This window comes from Xenopus tropicalis, chromosome 3 (genome assembly GCF_000004195.4).
Source record: "Xenopus tropicalis strain Nigerian chromosome 3, UCB_Xtro_10.0, whole genome shotgun sequence".
NCBI lineage: Eukaryota > Metazoa > Chordata > Amphibia > Anura > Pipidae > Xenopus > Xenopus tropicalis.
This window is the reverse complement of record NC_030679.2, coordinates 94,516,132-94,542,708: the sequence shown is the minus strand read 5'-3', so window position 1 is coordinate 94,542,708 and position 26,577 is coordinate 94,516,132. Positions and strand designations below refer to the sequence as shown.

The 26,577-nt window shown below is 38.6% G+C and overlaps 1 protein-coding gene across 3 annotated transcripts in view; it reads right to left on the bottom strand.

The window, feature by feature from the left end:
• Window positions 1-26,577, bottom strand: part of csnk1g1 (casein kinase 1 gamma 1) — an 85,178-nt gene that overhangs the window by 21,570 nt on the left and 37,031 nt on the right. For 2 of the 3 annotated variants that reach the window (XM_031897808.1, XM_031897807.1), the window contains exons 2-7: window positions 13,849-14,256; window positions 9,858-9,898; window positions 7,217-7,286; window positions 4,214-4,365; window positions 3,466-3,700; window positions 712-797 (exon numbers count right to left, since the gene is read on the bottom strand). In XM_031897808.1, the coding sequence (XP_031753668.1) occupies window positions 712-797; window positions 3,466-3,700; window positions 4,214-4,365; window positions 7,217-7,286; window positions 9,858-9,898; window positions 13,849-14,029 (765 nt within the window). In that variant the 5' untranslated portion in view covers window positions 14,030-14,256. 3 annotated transcript variants of the gene reach the window in all.

The window sequence follows — 26,577 nt, the reverse complement described above, 5'->3', positions numbered from 1 at the left end:
TTTCCAACTTCTTTTTGTGTATACAACTATATGTATAAGCACAAGCAGAATTCAGGAAGTTTACAGTAATCAAATATTGTATCATGAGGTTATACAGACTCAAAAAAGTAAAGGAATGGAAGGGTTAGTTCAGTTAGAATATATTATCAGTCTCACAGTATCTTCGTAATGTAGTCTAGAATATTATACCACAATAGGTGGAGAACTCCACAACATTATATGTTTGTACCAATATGTTCCCTGGAAGAAATGCATAAAAATACCAGTGGCGTAACAGTGGCATAACTAGATGTTATTGGGCCCCACAGCAAATTTGAGTTAGGGCCTCCAAACCATGTGCAATGCAAACTGTTGGCTGAAGTGGTCAGTGGAAATGAGATTTGTACACAATGTGCTTGTGGAGATGGAATTAGAAAAACGTGACTCTCCTGCACAGAGCTATAACCTCAACCAAAGTGAACATCGCGGGAATCACAGCACTGCTTAAATTTCTAGTGAACAGTCTTCCAAGAACAGAAGAGGCACTAACCCTTGGTTTAGGAATGAGATTTTGGACAGGGAGGTGACCAATTACTCTTGGTCATATATTGTATATCCATTAACACCAATAAAGCAGCCTATTTACTAGTCATGTGTAAATAGCATGCAGAAACAGAAATCTGAAATCTCATTAAAATTACAAAAATTGGGGATTAAACATATTATATATACCTTTAAACCTTGCCATGGTAGACTACCTCGTAGAAAATACATAAACATGTGCCCCAGTGCCTCCAAATCATCTCTTCGACTTTGTTCTGAAAAATCAAAATAGTAATTTTTTAAAGTCCTTTATTTGACAATTTTCCCCATAGAATACATAAGGATATTGAAGTTGAATTGGTAAGAAGAATTGAAATATTATACTTTACAAAAATAGAACAAAGAGAGGGAAAGAAAAAGGGAAGTTAAAAAGGGAGATGTGCTGTGGCATAGAGTTAAACATAGAGAGAACCAGCAAAGGGTCTCTACAGCATTCAAGAAGCATCTAGATCTGCTTCGGTAGTTGGGTCAGCCAATCAAAGACCAAACCGGCAACCCCTGGTTAGGAAAATTATTCTGTATGTAGGGAGAGCATGAGCTACTAATCGTTTCCACTTTCCAGGAGTTGGGGTGGTGGGCAGCCTCCAGTTGAGCACTATTGTCTTCATAGCATAGATCAGTAGCATTCTTAGGAGTGTATGTTGATGTCTTTCCAGAGCTATGTATTCTACCAGCCCTAGGAGGCAGGCTTTAGGGTGAAGACACATGGAGCTACTAGTAGCAGCTACTTGTCACAGCTACAATTCTCAGTACTGTCTATGGCAGGGTATTTTCTAGAATTTAGTAGCCGTGAAAAGGTAGCTGCTACTAGTAGCTCAGTGTGTCTTTACCCTTAGGCTATTTACGGCTAGCCATAAATAAAAACTGTGGTATAAAATTCTTCACCTCAACCCAGAACTAAGCACTGTAAGGGCACACCCAGAAAACATGGAAAAATTGTTCCTAGGGCTGCCCACCTTTAAATCATTGGTTGTCAGTGTGAAGACAAACTAAATGGAGGTGTGTTGGTGTAAGGCATATCCGGTGTGTTATGATATTGGATAGGGAATATTGTTGCTAAAACTATAGAGGGGAGGTATGTATGGGTAACACTATACCAACATACATATACAAACATATAAACTAGTAATGTCTGGGTTTACCTGCAACCCACGGGAGTAGTGGGTTTAGCCTAAGGTCAAGGAGTGTCTTGGAACCTAAGGCACGCAAGAAGTAGAGAACAGAGAGAAAAGGGGCAGGTACAGCTTGGGTTGAGGTCCTAAAATATCAACATTTTAATGGTTAGGGTCAGGTGTGGGTTGGGTTTTTCCTGACCTGCACATCACTAATACAAATGTAGTGGGGCATGTCTACAACACATTTAGTGTGACAGGCTGTGAACAGGTTACCTGTCTAATTATTAATCAGTAGGGATGCTCTGAATCCAGAATTAAGTTTGGGATTCAACAGGATTCGGGCAAAACTATGTGCCTGGCCAAACCAAATCAGAATTCTTAATATTATGTGATGGCGACATAAACACAGAAGCTTAACATTTTTAATTCATGTGGTGAAAAATTTTCAACTTGTGTTTATGTGAAAAAGAAAAAATCATGTGATTTTAATGATTTGGTTCTGCCAGGCAGGTAGATTCAGCTGGATCAGAATCCTGTTAAATCAGGGCGAGTTTTGGCTAAATCCCAAACCAAATCCTGGATTCAGTGCATCCCTGTTATTAATAATATTATATGTGGATACCAAGCCTCTTGGCATCTGATATGCATAAAAGACAGTTTGGGCAGCTGTGGAAAAGATCTCTCAGATGTATGCCTAACCTGCAAATATCTAGAGAACATGGAGTTTGGCAGTCCAAAGTCAGTGGCCCGGTAATCCCATAATTGACCTAGGCATTTAATGTTATACTTCACCCACATCATTGGGTTAGGTACAGCTGATAAGTGTTGAACTGCACTTGAGGGGATTGTTTGGAATAATGGCATCTTAAAACTTTAGTCCAAACTGGGATTAGCACTATGGCATTGGGGGTGGTTCCTCTCTGTGTACCCCTCCCAAAGGGGGTGTTTGCAAGGGCCTCAGCAGAGCTTGCAGCCTGCAATGGTAAAATCTGTGATCTCTGCTAAGGAAGAAAGCTAACATGCAAGGTATACTATTTGTAGTCTAATTTTAGTTCTATAAGTATAGAATGAGGGAAAAAAATGTTATAGTCTCTTTTCTATGTGACAGGATCACAAATCAACACAACTCCTGGAGTTTTTGTTGAACTGCACTGCCCTTTTAAAATGTATAAAGCCAGAAGAAAACACTACTAATGCTACGTACCAAAACCAATCTACCAGTTTTTATATTTTCTGAAGCAGCATTAAGATCTAGGAAACAAATTGCATTTGACAACTCCACCCACAACAAACCACCCTTAAGGGCCATGGCAGATGGGGAGATTAGTCGGCGCGCGACAAATCTCCCTTGTCGTGGGCGACTAATCTCGATATGCCATCCCACCGGCTAAAATGTAAATAACCGGTGGGTTGGGATACGCGGCACCGAAATTTCCTCTCAAGGCAACTTCGGCGATTTCAGGAAATCACAGCGCGCGCATGCCATCCCACCAGCGATTTACATTCTAGCCATTGGGATGGAATTTCGGGGAGATTAGTCGCCTCTGACAAGGAAGATTTGTCGCGGGCGACTAATCACCCCATCTGTCATGGCCCTTAAGTGTCTAATCATTTTCTGAGGACAAAAAATGAAAGTCTATGAAGATTAATCATGTTATATTACTGTTCAGCATTACCTCTATTTGAGACACCACCATTTGTTGTATGATGTAATTGTTTAGCTTTCCCTGGTTACCTCTGGTATTTATACTAAGAACCTTTTACAAACCTTTTCCAAGATGAGTATTTATGGACATATATCTAGCTGTTCCTGTCAGACTCTTGTGTTCCCGGTAAGGTATGTGCTTTTTGGTTTCTGGGTCAATATACTCCTTGGCTAGTCCAAAGTCTATGATATGGATTATGTGTTCCTTCTTATTTCCCTGGCGCCCTATGAGAAAGTTCTCTGGCTTAACATCTCTGTATATGAGGTTCTTGGAGTGCACATATTCCATCCTTGAAATCTATAAGTTAGAAAAAAAAAAAAGACAAAAAAATTCTTAGTCAGGATTCAGGAATAGTTACAACAAAAAATATTTAATGTGTTTTATTGTTCATCTTCATTACATTTTCTTTCAGTATGCCAAAAAAGTTTTGGGCAGAGATCCCCTCTAAAGGGGGGAGTTATCATTATATAAAAAGAATCCACTAAATTGTAGCTTATGTTTAAAGGAACAGTAACACCAAACAATCAAAGTGTTTTAAAGTTATTAAAATATAATGTTGCCCTACAATGGTAAAACTGGTGTATTTGCTTTAGAAACACTACTGCTGTGTAGCGATTGGTGCAGCCATTCAAGAAAAGAAAGGGTTTAAGTTTGCCTAAAAATGCCATAATACATGTGTTTCAACCAAATAAACTAAAAACGCATCACTACAGACGACCTGATTTTTAAACAGAAGTTCTATAAGCTCAATTGCTTGAACAAATAATTACCAATGTACAAAAGCTAACGAATTGTAGAGCTCTTAATTACCAGTTGGATTGCAATCATCAGCACAGTCTTCAACGTGAACGTTCGGTCGCACAGGTCAAAAAGATCTTCCAAACTTGGGCCTAACAGCTCCAGTACCATGGCGTTGTACTTTCCACAAGGCCCAAAATAAAATACTTGAGGAAGCCCTTCAGCTGGAGTACAGTTATAGAAGGGAAAAAACTCTGTATTAAGTGCCACATTCAGTTCAGATACTAAATTCCCACCCAAATATTAAAACTCCATATTATGTTTACACAAAGCAGTCAATTAGCAGACTTGGGTACATGATTAAATGTATGAGTTTTTATAGCTCAAATTATATGCTCACCAGGTAGATCCATATGCCTAACTTGTGCGTATGAGTTCCTGCAAACTGATCATTCTCAACAGAGATTTGCTTATTGCAACTAATTATCTACTAATTATTAACTATAATAATCTTTTTAAATAATTTATCCTGGTATGTTTTATAACTGGACCATCAACCATCGTAAGAAATTCCACCCTAAAAGGCACATGCATTTCAGATGAATGTCGTTGCCACCACCTTAGAGTAAATATAACAAACCTTAAAGGAAAAGTAACACTAACATTTTTTAAGTAAAAAATCTATTCTACCCTGCCCCAATAATTGCCCTATCCTGCAAACCATTTATTATTTTGAATGCTTTAGTAGAAAATACCTGTTAAAACTTGGCTTCCGGTCATTTGAAGAAAAGCAATGCAGGGGAAGTATTGGGGGAAGCAGCCACTATGCGGCGATCGATTGATCGAGCCTAGCCTTGCTTCTGTATAGGAAGGAGTCAGGCTAGACTTGATCAATCGATTGCCGCATAGTGGCTGCCTCCCCCCGATACTTCCCCTGCATCGCCGCATCGCCTTTCTTTAAATGATCAGAAGCCAAGTTTTAACAAGTATTTTCTACTACAGCATTCAAAATAATAAATGGTTTGCAGGATAGGGCAATTATTGGGGCAGGGTAGAATAGATTTTTTACTTAAAAAATGTTAGTGCTACTTTTCCTTTAAAGGACATGTCAACCCCCAAAACAATTTTTTGCATAATAAAAAACATAATTCTAAGCAATTTTCCAAAATAAAATAATTAAAAATTTGTAGCACTTTAAAAGTTATTTGTAAATGTAATTGCTATTGAAAGCAGCATTTGCTGAACTCCTGGTTGTTACTTTTTAAAAAATGTTGCAACTTGTCAGTCTCCTCCAGAGAGACAGGTGTGTCAGTCTGCTGGCTTCTGTTACATTGTGTCAGCAGTCAGAGCTACCAGGGCAGGGAATAGAAAAGGACAGGCAAACACTGCTTCTAATAGCAATTATAAATACAAATAACTGAAAAACCATTACAAATTTATAATAAATATATATTGCAAAGCTACTTAGGATTTTGTTTTCTTTTATTAGCCAAAAAATTATATTTTGTCCTTGTCCATTTTTCCCCTAATCAGTTAAAGTACAGTCCTCTTGCAATTTTGCAGTAGCTCTTTGGTTGTACTATTAGGTTAATAAGGCTGACTGCCAAATTGCAAAGCTATATTGTTCCCAATGATGTAGTTAAAAACTGAACATGTTCTTCAAATATCTGGAAAATTTTGAAGATTACTTCTTATGCTGCTTTGCCAGTCATATTTTCACCATTTAGGAGTAAAAGTATAAAGTATTTTGCATTTTGACCAGCAGAGGGCAACAGAACATTCTCTTACCATTTCTGATAGCTAAGGACATAGTTAAGGGGGGTTACCTTATTCTAGATGTGTTCAATGCATAGGGCTAGCTGAACATAACTTCTGCCTATTGTTAAAATCATAAAAAATACCTGGGTGTAGCTATTTATATTTAAAGGAATACTGTCATGGGGAAAACATGTTTTTTTTCAAAACACATCAGTTCATAGAACGTTTCCAGTAGAATCCTACATTGAAATCTGTTTTTTTTTTTTTTAAAAACTCAAAAAGATGTTTTTTTGGTTTTTTTTGTTATATTTAATATTTAAATTTCACATCGGGCTAGCTATATTCTTCATTTCCCAGGGTGCAACAACCATGTGACCTGTGCTCTGATAAACTTCAGTCACTTTTCAAGTTGGTGTGGTATCACTCCCCTCCTTTTTCCCCAGCAGCTGAACAATGGGAAGGGAGCAAGATAGCAGCTCCCAGTAGATATCAGAATAGCCCTCAATAGTAAGAAATCCAAGTCCAACCTGGGACACCTCCAGTTAGATGGGAGTAGGAGAATAAATAGCTTATCTCATAGCGCTGACTCCTTCTGAAAGCTCAGGTTCAGGCAGAATGCACTGAGATGGCAGCCTACATACCAATATAATTACTACTTAAAAAAAAATACATTTGTTTGTTCAAGAATGAATTTTAAATGGTAGAATTAATTATTTGCTATGTAAACAGTGTAATTTAGAAATAAAAAGTACACCACAAAAATTATGACAGAATTCACTTAAGATACGTGTTAAAATCTTAGGAGGTAGACAATTAAATTATCAGTGCACAAATAATTCCCCTGCATAATGTACTTTTTCTTAGCTGCATTCTGGTTATATTATTGTCTACCACTCAAGAATCACACATGAAGTAGTGTCTACTTAGGGATAAGCAGAACACAGTTATGAAATTTACTAATGGACTGGTAATCTACTTTGTAAGAACTGGGAAGAAAGAAACATGATGGACCTTTTTCAATTTCTGTTTTCTGCCCTGTTTAGCTTTAGAAATAACAAACAATAATCAAACAAAAGCAAAAAAGAATGTACAGCACAAGTCCTATTCATTAAACCCATGTCAAACAAGAGGCTATACTGCCCTTTTAACATATGTCTAGAAGCTACATGTTAAACACACCAGACTTTTCCACTAAATATTCTAAAGAAATATAGTCAAAGTCCCGTTTAAAATTATTGCAATATTATTAACTATTTATTTTTCCAAACATATTGTGTACTAGAAAACCCGGACGCTAGGAATGGTTGGGGCCTGTACCTGTATTGCCAAGCTGTTTGTAAAATCGGTATTCCAAATGAAGCTGAGGTGCGCGAGACTTGATGGGTTCCTGCACAGAAAATGATACTAAGAAAATTACATTTTTTACACAGATTAAAATCAATGTTATATTAATGAGTTAATGCAGTCATTTTAATAAAGGTTGTAAGGGAGGAGTAATCAAATGTAAAATACTAATAATATAAAAAAAACAGAACATGATAACATTTGGCCAATTTACTTGCCCAGGTGTCTTTACATCCATATTCACTCATATATTTTGTGCAGCTCTAATACACTGGAATGTCTCATTATACAGGTATGGGATCCCTTATCCATTTAACCATTATCCAGAAAGTTCCAAATTATAGAAAGGCCATCTCCCATAGACTCCATTATAAGCAAATAATTTTAATTTTAAAAAATGATTCCCTTTTTCTCTGTATTGATAAAACAGTACCTTGTACTTGATCTCAACTAAGATATAATTTATCCTTACTGGAGGCAAAACAAGCCTATTGGGTTTATTCAAATAACGGAAAGATACCTTATCCGGAAAACCCCAGGTCCCGAGCATTCTGGATAACAGGTCCCATACCTGTACTGATGTAATTTTCTTTAGCTTCCAGCTTGTCTCGCAAGGCACTTTATAGTTGACAGGTTGTAAGGGAGGAGTAAGCAACAAACTTACCTCCTGCATCTACCTTTGACTAAAACAGAAAAGACTGAAAATGGCAGTATTGGACCTTTTTCAAACAAAAAAAAAAAACTTTAAAGGGGTTGTTTAGCTTTAAGTTAACATTTAGCATGTTATAGAATGGCTGATTCTTTGCGACTTTTTAAAAGGTCTTAATTTTTTCTTCCTATAGTTTATTAATTATTTGCCTTTTTCTTTTAACTCTTTCCAGCTTTCAAAAGGGGGTCACTGTTATTGTTACTATTTATTACTTATCTTCTATTCAGACCCTCTCCTATTCATTTTTCAGCTTCTCATTCAAACTACTACCTGGTACCTAGAAGTAGTTTGGACCCTAGCAACAAATACATGCCAAAATGCCACACTGGAGAACTGCTGAACAGAAAGCTAAATCATTCAAAAACCACAGGAAATAAAAAGTGAATATAAAGCTGCATCAAGCTGCATGTCATACTAAAAGTTAATTTTAAGTTGAACAATCTCTTTAACTGGAAAATACTTGAGACACAATTTACCAGTGTAGAAACGCCCTGTCTGCCTTCAGAATAAGTGTTTCACTTGCCTTTTAGTATATTGGTTGTCTTTCAGTTAAACATTAACGGTATTATTAGTATGTATTCCTAGGAATAAATTATTCAGATCTCAATAATTATGATTCCATTAGTGCGAACTGTGTAGATCAGTGCTGTCAAACTTTGATTGCAATGGACTGAATACTCACTATACTACATGCCCAGTTGCTGGATATTGTATAATGATCACGTTATAAAAAATGATGAAGCTCACAACTAGGCTAAGGGGACTCAAGAATATCTTGGAGAACAACATCCAGCCCAGAGGCCTCTAGTTAAACAGCACTTATGTACTAAGTTTATAGTTGTGTAAGATGTGAAGCAAATTGTAAAAAAGGTACACACAGTCCATCAGGTTTGCAGTGTTTAGTAAATGCGAATTGTATTTTGCAGCCCTCCATAAACCACCTTTGTCATCTCCCATTCACTGGAATATAAAATGCATGACAGCACCAGTTCTGGTTCTTGTCAGCCCAATATCAGCATGTCAAGGCTAGAAGTCGCCAGAACAGGTTACTTAAGTTTAAGTGAATTAAAAACAGCAGAATACATTTTGAGTACTTGCCTTCTGTAGACACACAAAAATAGTTTATCATAACCCCACCAACTTCAGCTAAAGCCTATACTATTTTGCTAATGGGCCACAATGTTAAAAATCATCTGTGACAAGATTATCCACTAAAGGTAAATGTCTTTCTTTCACAAATACTTTTCCAGATCTTGTTGGATATTTGGATTCTGGTTAATACCCAGAGGTCAGCTAACAAAAAGACAATGAATAATCTCCTTGATGAATTTTACTGGCTAGGGTTTACTGTGGAGTTTTTACATGCTAGGGTGGCACAAGCCAACCATTAAAACTAGGCAAAGATATTTTGTAAAATTCTGTAATTTTACAGAATAACAAATCCTCATGATAATTTGTTCTCTAATATACTTAATGCAAAGAACTGAAACTCTCAATGTTTTTTAATGTCAAAATGTTTTACATCATAGTATTCATAAGCATAATACTGCAAAAAGCTACCAAAGCACTTTGGGGTATCTGTGTTACAAATGAGTAGTGACTGTGATACAGTAGGATTGCAGATAGCATATCCCACAACTGCCCCCAGGGAAAATGAACCGCTAGTACTGAAGAAAACACTTTGCAAGTCCAGTTCAATATAATGCAGGTAAGTGTCTCTCTGACACAGTTAAAAAAAAAAAAAAAAAAAAAAAAAAACCCAGATCTATGAAGTTATTTTTAGTCAGTGACACTGAGCAAAGTTCTGAGTTTAGACACAGGAAACTGCTCATGGTATACAAATGCAGAAGAGGAAGATAGTGAGAAAAATATATAATCTGAGGGGAATGAAACCTTTACACTTACCAGTTTAATTGCCACATATTCATTGGTGTAAAGATTTTTCCCTGGAAAAAAAAACAGAAATCAAAATATTACACAATAAATGCAGATATCATACACACATCATGCCCACCCTTCCACAATTTATAAAATACTTTCATCCAATTTAAAAATTAATAGCTGGCTATACAAGGGCAGATCATTTATTTAGCTGTGTTTGGGACCCTCTGCCTAAAAATCTAACCAATATCTATTCGGCAGTTAGAAAATCCCATCTGGTAAGGACCACATTGCCATGTAGATGCAGTCCTCTCCTGACAGGTTTGCCTAGGACAGAAGAACAGGAACAGCACCTCTTGTCTTTGTAGATTAAAATGCCTTTATTGCAAAGTTTTTTGGGGCAAACAACAGCAGCAACGTTTCAGGTCACATAAGACCTTTTATCAAGCTGATAAAAGGTCTTATGTGACCTGAAACGTTGCTGCGGTTGTTGTTTGCCCCAAAAAACTTTGCAATAAAGGCATTTTAATCTACAAAGACAAGAGGTGCTGTTCCTGTCCTCCTATACAAGGATATGTCGATGGAAAGCGGCCAGGGGAACCTGCACTACTTCTAACTAATCACAAGGCTTGGTGCTGACTACTACTCTCCAAGGTTTGCCTAGGACCCCATCATAAACTGATCAATGGTCTGTGAGCCAAAATTGGGTAATGTAGTTATTTAGTGTATAGCCAGCCTACTTCTTTCTACTTTAAAGCTCTCTAAGCTGTTAACAGTTAGTAGCCAATTAGTGACTTTTGGGATGGGGGGGGGAGCATATGGGAAATTAGTTTGCTTTTCAATCTGACCAGCATGCATACAAACTAATTGAACAGTTTTGTCCCATGCCCCACTCCCCCCCCCATAAAGTCACTGACTAACTAAGAGGTTAGAGAGCTGAAAGCAAGAAGTAGTGTTCTTAATTTAGAGAGAACCTCACACTATAATCTTACAGGGTGTACACTGTGTAAATTAAGATGCAAATTTGGGTTTTAGAAGACACACAGGGTCAAGGCACACATGCTGTGAACCATAAAAAATAAACTTTATTATTTATATATTAAAAACAATATCACTAAAATATAGAAAAGAAAGGAAAAAATAAAATCTGTTCACACCCTATTACCTACTCTTGGATCTTACTGGGCTTAATTGTTACTTAATAATGTTACCATATGAGTTTTGGGCTTTTGTTGATTGTTACTAATGTATCCTTGAGAAGTTTTACAATGTTGCCATACCACTCTTAAATTGGTATACATACTTACCCAATCTATGTGATTCTATTCTAGGCATAGGCACTAATAGTTACTACTGGGGCTAGTTAAGTAGTCTCTGATTTATCCAAGCAAAAAATTAATTAAATTAATTATTAACCACAGTTCTTACGGTAAGTATTGTTTTGCTTAGCTTTTAGGACAGTTAAATGTTAATAAGATCTAATCTTATTTTCACAGACATATTCCTCCCCAAATACCATATGGATCTTAAAAATGATGACAGCAACCAAATGTCTCAATAAAATCTTTATTATAAGCACTGATCTTGTGTCTTGTGATTTATTAAGTATATCTGATAACATATGCTCTCTATGGGCTGTAAATCCTACACTTAAACATAAGAAACTGTATTTTCAAGAAATATACGCAGAGAACCAGAATACATAAATCTTCTTTGTTCATTAACCTTAGTGATTCCCACCAAAAGTAGTGTTCTGGCTATTATGTTAGACATCTGCTCACTCCAACCTTAACAGATTACATTTTTGCCTAACTATATTTTTTTTTTGCGCAGTCTATTCGTTTTACACAGTTCAATTTTTACACTGAACTGTTCATTTAAGATCTTTTGTTTATTTTAAAGGGCTAGTCATATTTAAAAAAATCCCTAAAAGCAATTATAAATAAGTTCACTTGGTTTGCACTTGCTACTATTTCTAAAAGGCATTTCATTTTATTCAAAATACATTTTTGGGGACCAGTTCGTAAATATGCATTCTTTAAAGTACCACTGAACACAGCTTGCTGCAATAAAAAAAACTTGTACCCTTTCATGTCACTTTGAAGTCACTGGTTCTTTAAATAGAACCATTCTTGAGAGCCTCCTCTCTTACAATCTATGTCTATACTCTATCTAGGGTAATGTGTTTCCGTCGCAATGCTTACAGTCCTTCCTTTATTCACCTAGAAATTGTTCTCTAAACAAAATATATATTCATTTTTACTTTCTTTGACAACAAGACTGTTATTCCTCAGTGACAACACAATGCTTAAATTCATATCTGAAACTAGATATGAAAACACATCTTGCATTGGCAAATGGCGAGAATGAAACATGGCTACCCAAGACCTGCTGTTTGGAATCCTGTAGACACCTATACTAAAAAAATAAACTGAAACTGGCAAAAAAACAACTTACTTTATGAACCTGTTTAGAGCTGTATACGCCACAGATATTTACTATGTATAATATTATCACCTGTACTACAACTCAAACAGGTTTTGGGCCAACATAATTATGTTTAGTTTAACTGGCCAAGTGTGTGTGTGAATATGTGAATGTCTGTAAAGCACTGTGAAATATGTCGACCCTATATACAGGATAGTAACAATGAAAAGAAGCAAAGAGAATATGTAAACATTGTTACAACAAAAATGGGTTTAGCTCAGGAAATACTCTGTTTAGAAGCCATTATTAGAAGGCCTGTGAGCATGTGTGCATCTGAGTTTGGTCAGATGGTTTTGGGGTGCAAAATGTTGCTTGTACAGGTATCCGGAAACCCATCATCCAGAAAGTTCCGAATTATGGGAAGGCAATCTCTCAGACTCCATTTTAATCAAATAATTCACATTTAAGCGCCCCCAAGTGACTTTTAGCGCTTACCTTGTACCCCTGCTGGTGCCCCTGTTCGGAGAAAACCGCACCAGCCTGGGGTAGCTGCAGTGAGCTCTTTCTCCTCTTGCGCAGAGTGAAAAGCCAAACTCTAACAAAAAAGTTGGCTTTTTCACTCTACTGTGCATGCCCCGGTCCAGGGATATTGGCGGCAGAATGAACACGGGAGGAGAAAGCGTTCGCTAGAAGAACCCCAGGCTGGTGCGGTTTTCTCCGAACAGGGGCACCAGCCCGGGGTATAAGGTGAGCGATTAAAGTCACTTGCCTAACATTTTGGTACCCCCAAGTGACTTTTTTTTTTCTTCTCCTTTAAAGCAGTAATCCATCTTTTTAATAGATGGGCATCGTTGCCTATTGCTTCAGAAATATCTGTTTTTTTGTATTCCTTGTACAAAAACAAAAATTAACATAATTTTCACTTTTTAACTTTCTGGTTCTGCCAAGTCTCTGTTGAAGGAGAAGAAGGTAGCAGAACAAGTCGGTCCTATGGATTTCTAATACCTTCTTGTTGCTCGGTGGCAAAGAGTTTAAACGCAATATAAAATATGGATACAAATTTTCAGTTGGTTAGGCTGATGCCACATGTGCCTGCACCCGAGCGCATTCCATTCATTCGGGTGCAGGCACAAGTAGCAGGCGTAGGGCTGAATTTTCGGCAAGCGTTTTTCCGCTTGCCGAAAAAATCATCCCTACACCACGTGTGGCATCAGCCTTATAGTTCTCATTTAAAGCAAAGTGCAGGTCATTGTTAGAGACTGAGCCTTAGATGGAAATTTACATGTATGTATGTAGTACAGGCTGTAACCCAACCCCATGTAACTCACTCAAACAAGAGGCAAATGGAAAGAAAAGAAAAAAAAAATGATTTGGGTACAGAAAATTATTTATAATGTACTATATTATAAACAACATAACATTTAAAATAGAAGCTCTTAAAACATTCTGCCAACTGCTAGAATATTGCATCTAAAATTATAACCACATTACACAGTTTGCAATGCTTTCTATATTATTATACAGTTCTGGAATGGTCTAAACAATAAACAGTACAATGTGCATCGACCTAAGAAGAAAGATCACTTACCTAGCCGTAACTCCCCAAAGTTTCCACAGCCAATCTTTTTCCCAACTCTGAAGTTCGGCCCCACCATGAGGACCCCTGAGGAGGTGGTTGAGCTAGATGGTCGGGAGCTGTGTCCTGTCCGCACAGGCAAAGCCTTTGCTGGCCGAGGCCTCTCATCCTTTTCCCTATTGTTATGGTCCATGTTCCTATACCATAAGAGCCTGGCACAAGGGGCCCCAGAAAGTTTCAGGGGCTCCGATCTCAAGCAGTCACAATAGTAATATTAAAAAAAAAAAAAAATTCTGTTGCGATAAATAACCCAGGGGCCCAGGGATTGCTTCACATCACCATGCAGGGCCCTCACAAGACCATTTCACAGCAATTGCATAATAAAGTCTTCTCATTTCTGATGACAAAATAAAGCCAAACCTAAAGGTGGAAAAAGGATAGTTAGTTACAATTCCAGTAAAATGTTTTTTAAAATCAGCATTCATCTGTATTGCCCTTATAAAAATAAGTCAGGTTTGGGGAAAACAAAGACTATGGCTATACTGTTGGATAGAAATCACAAGTGCATCAGGTTGGCACATGTTACTGACCTGCTTAAGTTAGTATGGTTTATAATAATTAAAAGCAGTGCCACAGAAGATAGAAAAGATTTTGGATTCTGATATTAAAAAAAAATGTATAGGATGATGAAATAAAATCTAAGAGTTTTAAATGTATGGAGCCAAACTATCAAATCAGAACGACAGGTATAGGCGCCCATCGGTTCGGGACCGCATCAACGAGCTAATGCAGCCCCTGTCCCAACTAATTTTTAAACCTGCCCGATCGAGAATCTGGACGATTTTAGGCCAGATGTCGGCCGGGCAGGCCCGCCGTTAGTGCCCATACACGAGTTGATAAGCTGCCAAATTTGTCTAAGGGACCGATATCGGCAGCTAAAATCGGCCCGTGTATGGCCACCTTTAGTCATGAAAGTTTCTTGCGAGTCCTACAGTTGAAGGCAGCTGTATATTGTTTACTATTCAGTTGTGAAAAAAAACGAAAAACTACAGATTTGCAGCCTGAAATTAATACAATCTTGACTATTGGACAATAGACAATACAATTACAGAAAAGCTGGCTAAAGGCAAATGAAAAACAGCGAGAGAGGGAGATTTGTTTTTTCTTTTGCACGAAGTCCCTGAGTGTGCCTTTCTTTCTCTAAATGTCTATTTTTTTACCTACCTGCACCCAGGGTTGTTATTTTGGTGACGGGTGTGCTCCACTCTGTTCTGCCACTTATATACATCCTCAACAGAGATTAAAAGATATCTGAACAAACAAACATGCCTTCGAAGGCACAGACAGATAACTAAAGGTGGCCATACACGCACCGATATTATCGTACGAAACCTCGTTTCGTACGATAATCGGTGCGTGTATGGCATGTCAGCGAGCCGACCGATATCGCAGGAAGCTGCTGAAATCGGTCGGCTCGCCGATCGGCCAAGTTAGAAAATTTTGATCGGGCGCCATAGAAGGCGCCTGACCAAAATTCTCCCTTCAGAGCTGAATCGGCAGAAGGAGGTAGAAATCCTATTGTTTCTACCTCCTTACCTGCCGATTCAGCCCTGAATGGTGTGTGGCGGATCTGACGATGTTTCGTGCGACCGACGGTCGTACGAAACATCGTGAGATCGCCACGTGTATGGCCAGCTTAAGGCTGGACTTTTGTAACACTGAGAAGCACTGAGGAATATTTCACTTCACATCTCACCTCAACTGGACCTAAATTTGGTCCCCCAATGCACAGCTTCAGTCCTTTCTTAATTAAATATATTATTGTGGCCCTCAAATTGAATAGTCATTCCTAATATTGATAAAAAAAAAGCATGGAAAGAAGCTTCAGGCTGATAGCACACTAGGGGATTAGTTACCTCTAATGCATTGCAACTAAACTTCTGCAAATGGTTTCCCACCAGCAATAATGTAAATCGCTGGTGAGAAAATATATGTGTCATTTCAGCTATTTACATAACTGGCCGTGGGAAAGCTTTATCTTGGGTGTAAAATCACAGATTTATATTGGGACCATGTTTTCTGCACAAAATGTCATAATTATCATCAGTATATTACTGGGCATGGTCATCTGGAATTTGTGTAAACCCCTGAAATGGCCATATGGAAAACATTATATAGTACTTAGTAAGCAGAGAAATACACTGTTCCAGAAAATAAACTCTATACAGGTATTGGACCCGTTATCCAGAATGCTCGGGACCAAGGATATTCTGGATAAAGGGTCTTTCCGTAATTTGGATCTTCATACCTTAAGTGTACTAAAAAAATCAATAAAACATTAATTAAACCCAATAGGATTGTTTTGCATCCAATAAGGATTCTTTATATCTTAGTTTGGATCAATTACAAGGTACTGTTTTATTACTACAGAGAAAAAGGAAATCAGTTTTAAAATTCTGAATTATTTGATTAAAATGGAGTCTATGGGAGACGGGCTTTCCGTAATTCGGAGCTTTCTGGATAACGGGTTTCCAGATAAGGGATCCCATACCTGTACTAATTACCTTTCTGCTGGCCAATAATGCTCCATGGGTGGCTTGGCAGGCCCCACTGGACCAGGGGGGTCTTGCTCTTCCCATTTATATCTCTATTTTTTTAGCCATACATCTCTATTATATACACACTAGGTTCCACATTGATGACACAGAAGCAGGACAATTACTCCTGGCCCTTAGACTAGGTTCACTGGAGGCAGTGAGGAATATCCTATACAGGAGACTAAAGAACTATGTCAACTGCTCTATGACAGTCACCACTTCATGCAGGGTATGGAGACCAGCCTGTAAGCTGTTTGAATACTCTCCTCCTCTTATTTCCCCTTGACTCCCACTGTGGATGAACGCAAATTAACTCCCATATCTATACAATGTCCAAGATTTTAATTACTAGAGACAGATTTATATAATTTAAATTCACCCATCAACTCTATTTCACCCCTATGCAACCTTAGAAAATGAGTGGGAATCCAGAAGTCAGATGTCCCAAGTGCCAAAGTCTCCTTTCTCCACCTAGTATGGGAGTGCCCTCCAATTGGCAGATACTGGGCCAAAGTGGTTAAGTACTTAATACAGAACCAGATTTCCCCAATGTATGTACACCTGAAGTGTGTTTGCTGGGTCTGATAAAGGATATTATCCTTTTTAATAAAACAAGGTCCCTGATCAGGGCTACCCTTTACTAAAAAAAGAAAAAAAAAATGGTGACCCTACACTGGATAGTAACAGGTGCCCCTTTACTCCTTAGGCTGACTTATGAAGCATGTAGGTGCCCTGTAAAGTTTGACAAAATATGGGCCCTGTGGCTAGACCTGCATCCAGGAGCAGCCGAAGAATAACACCATATGATAACCTACACCTTGGGCACGTTCATGCTTATTACGGTTTTCCTCTGGAATTTATGTATTGCTTTTGTCAATGAATCGTTATCCTATCTGGTTGCTGATTTTGTCATTCCCCATGTGGTGCCACGAGCCAAAGTCATTAATTCATAACTTGCTTCCTTCTCCCCTCTTTCCCTCCCTCTGTTAATGTTCAAACTCATTTTAATAAATGCTATAAAAAATCTAAGCACAGAAATGGATGTATCTATTATAGGGATCAGTTGGATGTATGGTAGTTTGCATCCTGCCATGCTGCCTAATATAATGTATTAAATCATCTTTGTAAGAGTGGGAGGTAGACCTTCTATTTTCCTTTGCTTCTTTCTTCTAGACCCCTTTTTCCTTCAGCTTTCTAGTTTTTGCTGAATTAAATAAACAAAGTTGCAGTAAAAAAATATAAATTTCCCGGAATTCTACAGTAGAATATCTTCATTTGATGACTAGGAATGCATTTTTTTTTTTTAATCAGACTGATTACATTTACCAGCACAGACATGTCAAAGAAAATGTTCTTTCACTTTTGCATGCAATCCTCAGTGGCCCTCCTGTAATAACTAGATTCCCACAGCTATAAATACTGCGTACCTTGCGTCGACAAGCTATTTTATATAACTACACTGATCAAAGAGTTTGTTAATCTGGGTGGCGCTTTTCCTGGTCTACTGTACCTGTTTTCTTATGGACTGCTCCAAAATAGCTTTGGGCTTGTTGCAAATCATCAAGCAGAAACAATGTTTATCTGCCATAGACGTTGACAGTACAGGGCTGCTGATTATTACATTTACACTGTTTTGTGAGCTATCGGGTAAATCAGCCTTACACTGCGATATATATACTTACCTAAGCTCAGGTAAGTGACAGTAGCACAGAGCATGTGCAGTGAATCAGCAAAAAAGAATACTGGGAGCTACTAAAAGAATGCGGTTGCCTTGGGCTGGTACAGAATCCCAAAACATAATGTGCAGCATTTCTAGCCTATTTATTTTTATAGTACAGGATATATAGTAGATTACAACAAGGTTCTTACAGCCTTACTTATGCCCAATAACCTAATAAAATAAAACATAGGGGATACGGTGCAAACATACTAGTGATGTGTCGACTATTTGTAGACCCACACCCAACAATGACCCGCCCCTTCTCCACCCACACCTGACCCTGCCCATGGCTTTCTCATCTATTTACTGACCCAAGCCTGCCCCACCTATGACCTCACCAGGGCCTATAAATAGTCGCGGCTAGACCCGGTAGTGGGGCCCAGTTAGATCGCGGGCAAGGAGGGCACACGGGGAGCTGGCTTCACCGCTCTTAGCCTGCATTTTTTCCGCAGGCTGAGATAAGCTGATCCACTCCCTACTGCCTCACTATGTAGCTGTATTAACCATCACAGCTTCCGCCTGCGTGTAGCTACACAGAGTGAAATGGAGTTTAGCCTGAAAAAATGAATTTTTAATCCACGTAGCTACACACAGGCAGAAGTTGTTATTGTCAATACAGCTTTACAAAGAGGTAGAAGGGAACGGATCCGCTTCTCTCGGCCTGTCATAAAGGTTTTGTAAAAAGTGACATGGGCATAATGTCTATCTGCTCTCAGACACTCCTGGAGTACAGTTTTAAGTTCAGTTAAGTGACATTTGGTGTGTATATGTTTTTACTTTCTTAAAAATTCTTACAACTATGGCTTAGTAACCAACACCAAATATACTATGGTTTAGTAACCAACACCACAATATATTTCTGAACTTATTACTAATAGAAAGCCTATTCTGACACCTCAATGAGGGGTAAGACAATTTAAAACGTATGCTTCCAAACAATTCCATCCATCCAAAATGTTAGTGGTCACAGAAGGTAATGCCTCTGACAATGCCCATCCCTGCCCATTTACAACAGAGGTTTAAAAGTTCAAGTTACCCATTGTAAATCAAAAGCAATGATTCTTAATATTTCAGTGCTCAGCAAGTAATACATCACAGAAAAATCAATAAGTAATGTTTAAGTCAGTCACTATTGATATTTTCCTATTCTAATTAAGGATTTAATTTCAAACTGGAAATGCACACTGCTAAGAAATTATTCAGTCTTAGGGCTGTGGCACACGGGGATATTAGTTGCCCATGCCAAATCTCCACGATAGGACATTCCACCGGCGAGAATGTAAATCGCCGGTGGGATGGCATACGCGGAACCGCGATAGAGGCAACTTAGGAGATTTTGGCAAATCGCTGGCTCCGCGTATGCCATCCCACAGGCGATTTACAATCTCACCGGTGGGATGTCATATTGGGGAGATTAGGCCTGTGGCACACGGGGAGATCAGTCGCCCGCAACAAATCTCCCTTGTCGCGGGTGACTAATCTCCCTGTGTGCCACAGCCCTTAGGGCAAGACAGACAAAGTTTAGTTACCACCGACAAATCTCCCGTATGGCAAGCAACCTCCTGCAAATGCCTTCCCACAGGCGATAATGAAAATCAACAGTGGAAAAACATATGCGTCACTTAAGCTTTCTGAAGTCATCCAAAGTATGCTCAACTTTGGTTGACCTTAGAAAGCCAAAGTGGTGGATATGTTTTCCCACAGGCATCATTATTGCCGGTGGTTAGGCATTTGAAAGAGATTAGTCGCCTGCAATTTGTTGCAAGCGACTAACCTCCTGTCAGTCATACCCCTTAAGAAACATGCTCTCAAGGATCACTGCCAGAGAATAAGCTTCTCACCGGTCATCTTTGTTAACTTTTATCACATTACAGTACATAAGTTCCACAAATACCATATAAAATGTTATCTTTAGGCTACTTGCACATGGTTTGTTTTCTCCACTGGAATCTTCTTATGGAGAAACCCTGATGTGCCACCTCAGTGTGCCACTGATTGCATTTGTGTGTATACTGAGAGGCACAGAGTGAGTCTGTAAGTGCACAGAACATGTTTTTAGGGCAGAAAGGCTAAAGCATGAATTTGTATGACATTCCCTCTGTGCAACCCCATTTCTCATAAGTACAACTGCAAACAGTACAAAGACAACTTATCAAAAATTGAAGGTGAGAAATGTTATTGTTTTTTGAAAAATATATTCTTGTTTTAAGGCTAGCAACACGTTTCAAAAACTTGGGACAGGGGCAGTTTCCTACTGTGTTGCATCATCTCTTCTTTTAGCAACACTATGTACCGTATATACTGGAGTATAAGCAGATCCGAATATAAGCCGAGGAACCTAATTTTACCTAAGAAAACTGGAAAAACTAATTGACTTGAGTATAAGCCTAGGGTGTGAAATGCAGCAGCTACTGCTAAGTTTCAATAATCAAAATAAATAAATAAAAAAACAAAACCAATAAAATTACATTAAATGAGGCATCAGTGGGGTATATGTTTGTAAATATTTATTTCAAAGAAAAACAGTAAACTAGCTCTGTAAGTGAAGAAGAGGGTCAACAAAAACAATATGGTATCAACAATACCTTAAGAGTACTACTCCCTTAGCTCAATCAGCAACCAGTCTAAAACACTAAGAGTTAAAATCCTTCAAAACTATATATATAGTTTATATAGAATATAGACAGGTGAGATTGGTAGATGAAGATGAATTTGGGAGCAGGCCAGGGCATTGGAGGGTCTGGTTGCAGGTGGCCTGATTTGCACACAAAGGACAGAGGGTGCTAGTCTGGAGGGACCCATGGCACCCAATTTGAACCAAGGGTGACTTTTTCAGTACATTTTGGGTGCTAAAAAACTAGGCTTATACTCTAGTATATACAGTAACTGCTTTGGAAGTAAGGAGACCAATTTCAGTAGTTTTAAAAGTGAAATGTCCTATTCAAGCTAATTTTTAGATTTAGTCTGCTAATCAGGTAGGGGTCTCCTTTGTAATATCTTTCATTTCATAACGCACCAAATGTTTTAATGGGTGACAGGTTGCAGGCAGCCCAGTTTAGCACCCAGCGTCTGTTACTATGGAGCCATGCTGTTGTGAAACGTGCAGAAAGTGAAAGCGAGGACTTCCATGAAAAAGATGTTGTCTAGATGTCAGCATATGTTGCCTTAAAGCCTCTATATATGGTTCAGCATAAATGGTGCTTTCCCAGAAATGCAAGATACCCATGCCATGTGCGCTATACGGATGCTGGCTTTTGAACTGTGCACTGAAAACAAGCTGAAAGGTCCTTTTACACTTTAGCCCTAGAGGAAATTAAATCAAATTTAAATATTGATTCTTCTTTGCTTGGAAGAGTTTAACTTGCATTTGTGGATGCAGCGACAAACTGTGTTTACAGGCAATAGTTTTTGAAAGAATCCCTGAGCCCATGGAGTGATTTCCACTACAGAATTTTATGTCTGTTTTTAATGCAGTGCCACACGAGGGCCTGACGATTACGGCCTGGTATTGGTCAAACGTAATCATGACACATGCATATTGCTGCTAAACATACTATATCAAACATCAATGTTATGCTTGGGAAAGTAAAATAAAGGTTTTATTGTAAAATAGTAGTTAATTGCATAAAAATGACATTGCAGGGGACTAACCAGTGTTTTTAAGGAAAATAGGCCAGACTTATGGTGTAATATCAGGAAAACACACCCACTGAAATGCATTAGAATAGGAAACTGCAAAATCCTGTAAAATGCAAGAATGGAAATCTATACTGCTAAAGCTAAACTACAGAAGCTTTCTAATTCTTCTGTATGTCAAGATCACACATTTTCTCTAATCTTCAAGTTGTGGATTGTGAAATTATTCAGTGTTATCCAATCTGAGATTTCTGAATTCCATTTACAGTCTTTCAATTATCACAAAATTAAAAATATAGCAAGTATTTTTTCAGAAAGCAGCCTTTTGCATACCCTGTATTTCACATATTCAAAACAATATAACGCTTCAATGAATACATAACTCCAGTGAACATTCTGTGTGACGTGTGTTGTTTGTTCCAAGAGAATGTTTCTTAGAACAGAAGATTTAAAATGATTGTTAGTAATAGGTAAAAGAAAAGGAAACAAGGAAAAAGTACTTGTTTTTTGCATCCTGATAGTCTAGAAAATCCTGTTTGCAACTTGCTGACCAACCCCCACATTGCTATATAAAGTCTGCATTTGCCTTGCCCTTTTTCATAGTGCAAGTGTTGCCAGTAGCATTTACTCTGAAGGACACAACAAAAATTGCCACAAAATGGCATATTAGCTAAGGAAAAAAAATCACCCCAAAAGTAAGAGGAATATTTTCCCTTATAGGACAATTAACCCCCAACAAATACATTTAATAAGAGAACAACCTCTTTGAAATCTTTAAATACCACTCTAGTTGTTAAAAAGTTATTAGTAAGGCTCCAGCATCTGCTTAATCACTTAGGATTACTTCTCTTCCAACCCACTGAGCCCACTCCCTCAGGAATTTGCTTTGGATGTTGGCTACTGCGCATGCTCAGTTCTTCTCAACTTAGGTTACTAAAAATACCCTTCAGTCTAGCAGCCAACGAAGACATGGCATTACTGGTTCCCATAGAAACTTTGCTCTAGCTGTCTGCCTCTATTTTTCTCCTAACCTCCTCTATTAAGCTCAGTTTAACCATCACAGTGCAAGCAGGACTTTTTGTCAAAGAAAGCTAGCATTCTTGACTGCATGAACTTTACAGAGTGCGTGTGCTGTTCGAAGATGTAAATGTCAGCAATGATGAGGTCAAAGGGAAAATGGCTGGGCGAAAGCTATTTGTTTAAATGAGAAGGTACCAGGTATTCATTTACCTGGTACCTCGGGCTGGTGCTCCTGCTGGCAAAAAAACGCACCAGGTAAGGGTACATGCAGACGAGTAATCCTCTTCCCATTTTTTCCTTCTTCACACTGGCTGCCCATACACAGTAGAGTAAACAAAAAACAAAATTTTTTTTTTGACTCTACTGCCCATGCGTGGGCCCCGGGATCGCAACGATGGGAGCATCAGCCTGCGGTTTCAGGTAATCGATCTTAATCACTGGGGGGGGGGGGGGTGTGCCTAACATATGGCACGCCTCAGTGATTTTAACTTCTTTTAACTTCCTTCTGCTTTAAGGAAAATGTGAAGGTGTGGGTTGAAAGGAAGGGATATATGCAGTACAAATGATACGGTTTGGATGGGGGAGATGTGACCAACAACGTAGGGTTTACATGTCCTTTAAGCAGCACTAACAATTCTGTGCACAAAACTCAGTAGACTTAAAGGCTAAAGCAGGTCATACAAGGAAAATGCAATCATTTGGTAAAGTTCCCAAATAAGCCAATCTTTTCTAGGTGGGGGAAAATAAGACATATCCAATGTTTTGGCTGCCAGACAAAAGACTAGATTACAATAGGGGTTTACGCAACCACAACTGAGGTAGGCCTCAACAGTATGGTTCCAAACGTTGCCCAGTAAATATTTGTTTGTTATCTTGTCTTGCTGGCCCTATATATGGGTAAAAAAAAGTTACCAATACAGTCTAAAAGGTCTGTTGTGACTAAAGGAGGCATATGGCATAACTGAAAATACCCTCAGTCTTGTAGGCAATAGTAAATACTACATGGTGCTAGCTATACTCTGGATAAAAATTATGAATAAGATTCTAAAAATTATCTGTTTATTGTAGCTCCTCCCAGATCTGCTACGTACTGTCCGTGTTTTAGGTAAAAGGAGGGTGTGTTCTAACAGTCTCTGCCAGAAGCAAAGTAGGAGGGGGATAGCCAATCACAGCCCTGCAGTCACAGAAGTAAAGCAAGCTTCAGTTCCTTAGTCAGTCAGCGGATCGGTTCCTATTCTACAATGCAGTGTAAGCATCACTCTGGGAACTTGGAAATGGTGCGGTTTTTATACCCATCACATAATTGCTGGCTACATTAGATAAGGCCGTTCTCTGTAACCTAATTAACCATAGGCTAAAATAAAGTGTCTTTCTTAAAGAATTACAGACCTGCCACAAAAATAAAACAGATATCAGTATATCCTTGTTTAATTGCAGTTCAATGAACATTGTCTAATAAATATCTATGTATTTTGCTATTTTTTGCACTTAAAGGAAAAGTAACAATAAAAATTTTTAAGTAAAAAAATCTATTCTACCCTGCCCCAATAATTGCCCTATCCTGCAAACCATTTATTATTTTGAATGCTGAAGTACTAAATACCTGTTAAAAGTTGGCTTCCGGTCATTTGAAGAAAGGCGATGCAGGTGAAGTGTCCACTATGCAGCGATCGATTGATCTAGCCTAGCCTTCCTTCAGCTAGGCTCGATCAATCGATCGCCACATAGTGGACACTTCCCGATACTTCACCTGCATCGCCGTTTCGCCTTTCTTCAAATGACCGGAAGCCAACTTTTAACAGGTATTTAGTACTACAGCATTCAAAATAATAAATGGTTTGCAGGATAGGGCAATTATTGGGGCAGGGTAGAATAGATTTTTTACTTAAAATTTTTTTGTGTTACTTTTCCTTTAACTAGACTAGACTGAAACTGAAACTAACTAAGTCATTTTCCAACTTCCTGGATCTTGCTAGCTTGTTAGAAAATGTACCAATCCACTAAGACACCTCTGTTTAATAACTTGCCTATTAGCTCAAAGCCTAACAAAGGCTGCTTCTGGGGAAAGGGAGGGGTTTGCTTAACAAAGGTTGAATGTGACTTACTACATACAAAGACTGGAGTCTTTGCCCTGTTTAGTGCAGAAAGAAACAACTTATTTGCTTAAAAGAATATGTAATAAAGTAACCCACCCATTTCCTATCTGCACCTAACCAGGCAAGCTTGGTAATTATAGACCCTCCAAAGCCCTGCCCTTCTCTGACACCACAAAAGAGGCGGGACACAAAGGTGCAAATCTATAATATGATGTTAAAACTGATAATGCTACACTATCCCTTTGCAGTTGTGAAAGGCAATTTCCAAACATAGTGGACTGTTTAGCATATGTCATATAAGCAAATAAAACTCAAGGAGGAAATCACAGAGTCGGTGTGTGCTAAACAGCTTGTAACTCATCAGCATTGTATAGCAGATTCTGTAGCCACTTCCTACCATCATGAGAACAATTGCTTTGCATGAGGGTGTGTAAGATCACTTACAGGCAAGGTGTCACATTTAGTTCAGCACAGTTTCTCAGCTTCTGATATCTCACAATAAAAACTGACAGAGACATGCATTTCTTTAAGATAAAAGAACCATGCTTTTAATACTATTATTACCAATGATTACAGTTTTTCTGTGTATGATCATACAGGAATAATTAGAGATACACTGAATCCAGGATTCAGTTCGGGATTTGGTGAAGTTTCAGCCTTTTTCAGCATTCAGACGAATCCACATGCCTGGCCAATCTCAATACTTCAAATCACATGGTTACACGAACAAGGAAGTAGATATATGATGAGAACCTTAGCCATACCCCCCAACTGTCCCGCTTTGCGCGGGACAGTCCCACTTTTTATAGTGCATCCCCGCTGTCCCGGATCGTTCCATCAATGTCCCGCATTTCCGTAACATTCATGGAACGATCCGTGATAGTGAGATCCGCCGGCTGAAGCTGAGCACTCCTGCTCCTTGCGCGGCTTCTTCTCCGGCGGTGCCAGGCCTTTTTATAAGTTTGCGCCCCGTGCGTACTGACGTCACACACACACACGGGGCGCAACCTTATAAAAGGGCCTGGCACTGCCGCACATGGAGCCGCATAAGGAGAGGGACCGCTGAAGAAGTAGGAGAATGTGTTGGGGGCACTGTGTATTGGGGGGGCACTGTGTATTGGGGGGGCACAGTGTATGGGGGCAAATCTGGTACATAGTTATAACTCACTTATAACTGACTGCCTTCTCTCTATATTTGTATTTTATACAAACAGGAGTTGCTATATTGTTTTCCTTAGGTAGTACAGTATGAGGGTATAGCACATTTGCGTCTGATCTCACCATTTCAACTATATAAAAGGAGTGTTTTTAGAAAAAAATGGGGTGTGTTAATTGGGGCGTGGCATCAAAGGTGGGCGTGGTCAAAACATTTTGCTGCGCGCCAAATCTTTTTCTCCCTTTTTTCATTTTTCAAATGTTGGGAGGTATGCCTTAGCCCTCTCACCACTGTTTCAACCAGAAATATGTCTATTAGGTCTTGAATCTACCAACTACGCAAGAATTTTGGTACGATCACTATTATACTATGCCAAAAAAAAAGTACTAATCATGCATTGGATGGCTCCCCTCCCTCCTTTAAAAGGCTGGGTGGATAGAACTAGTTAATAAAATGCTTTCGTTCAATCTCACATATGAATCCAGAGGCCAACCGAATAAGTTTACAGTCTGGGGA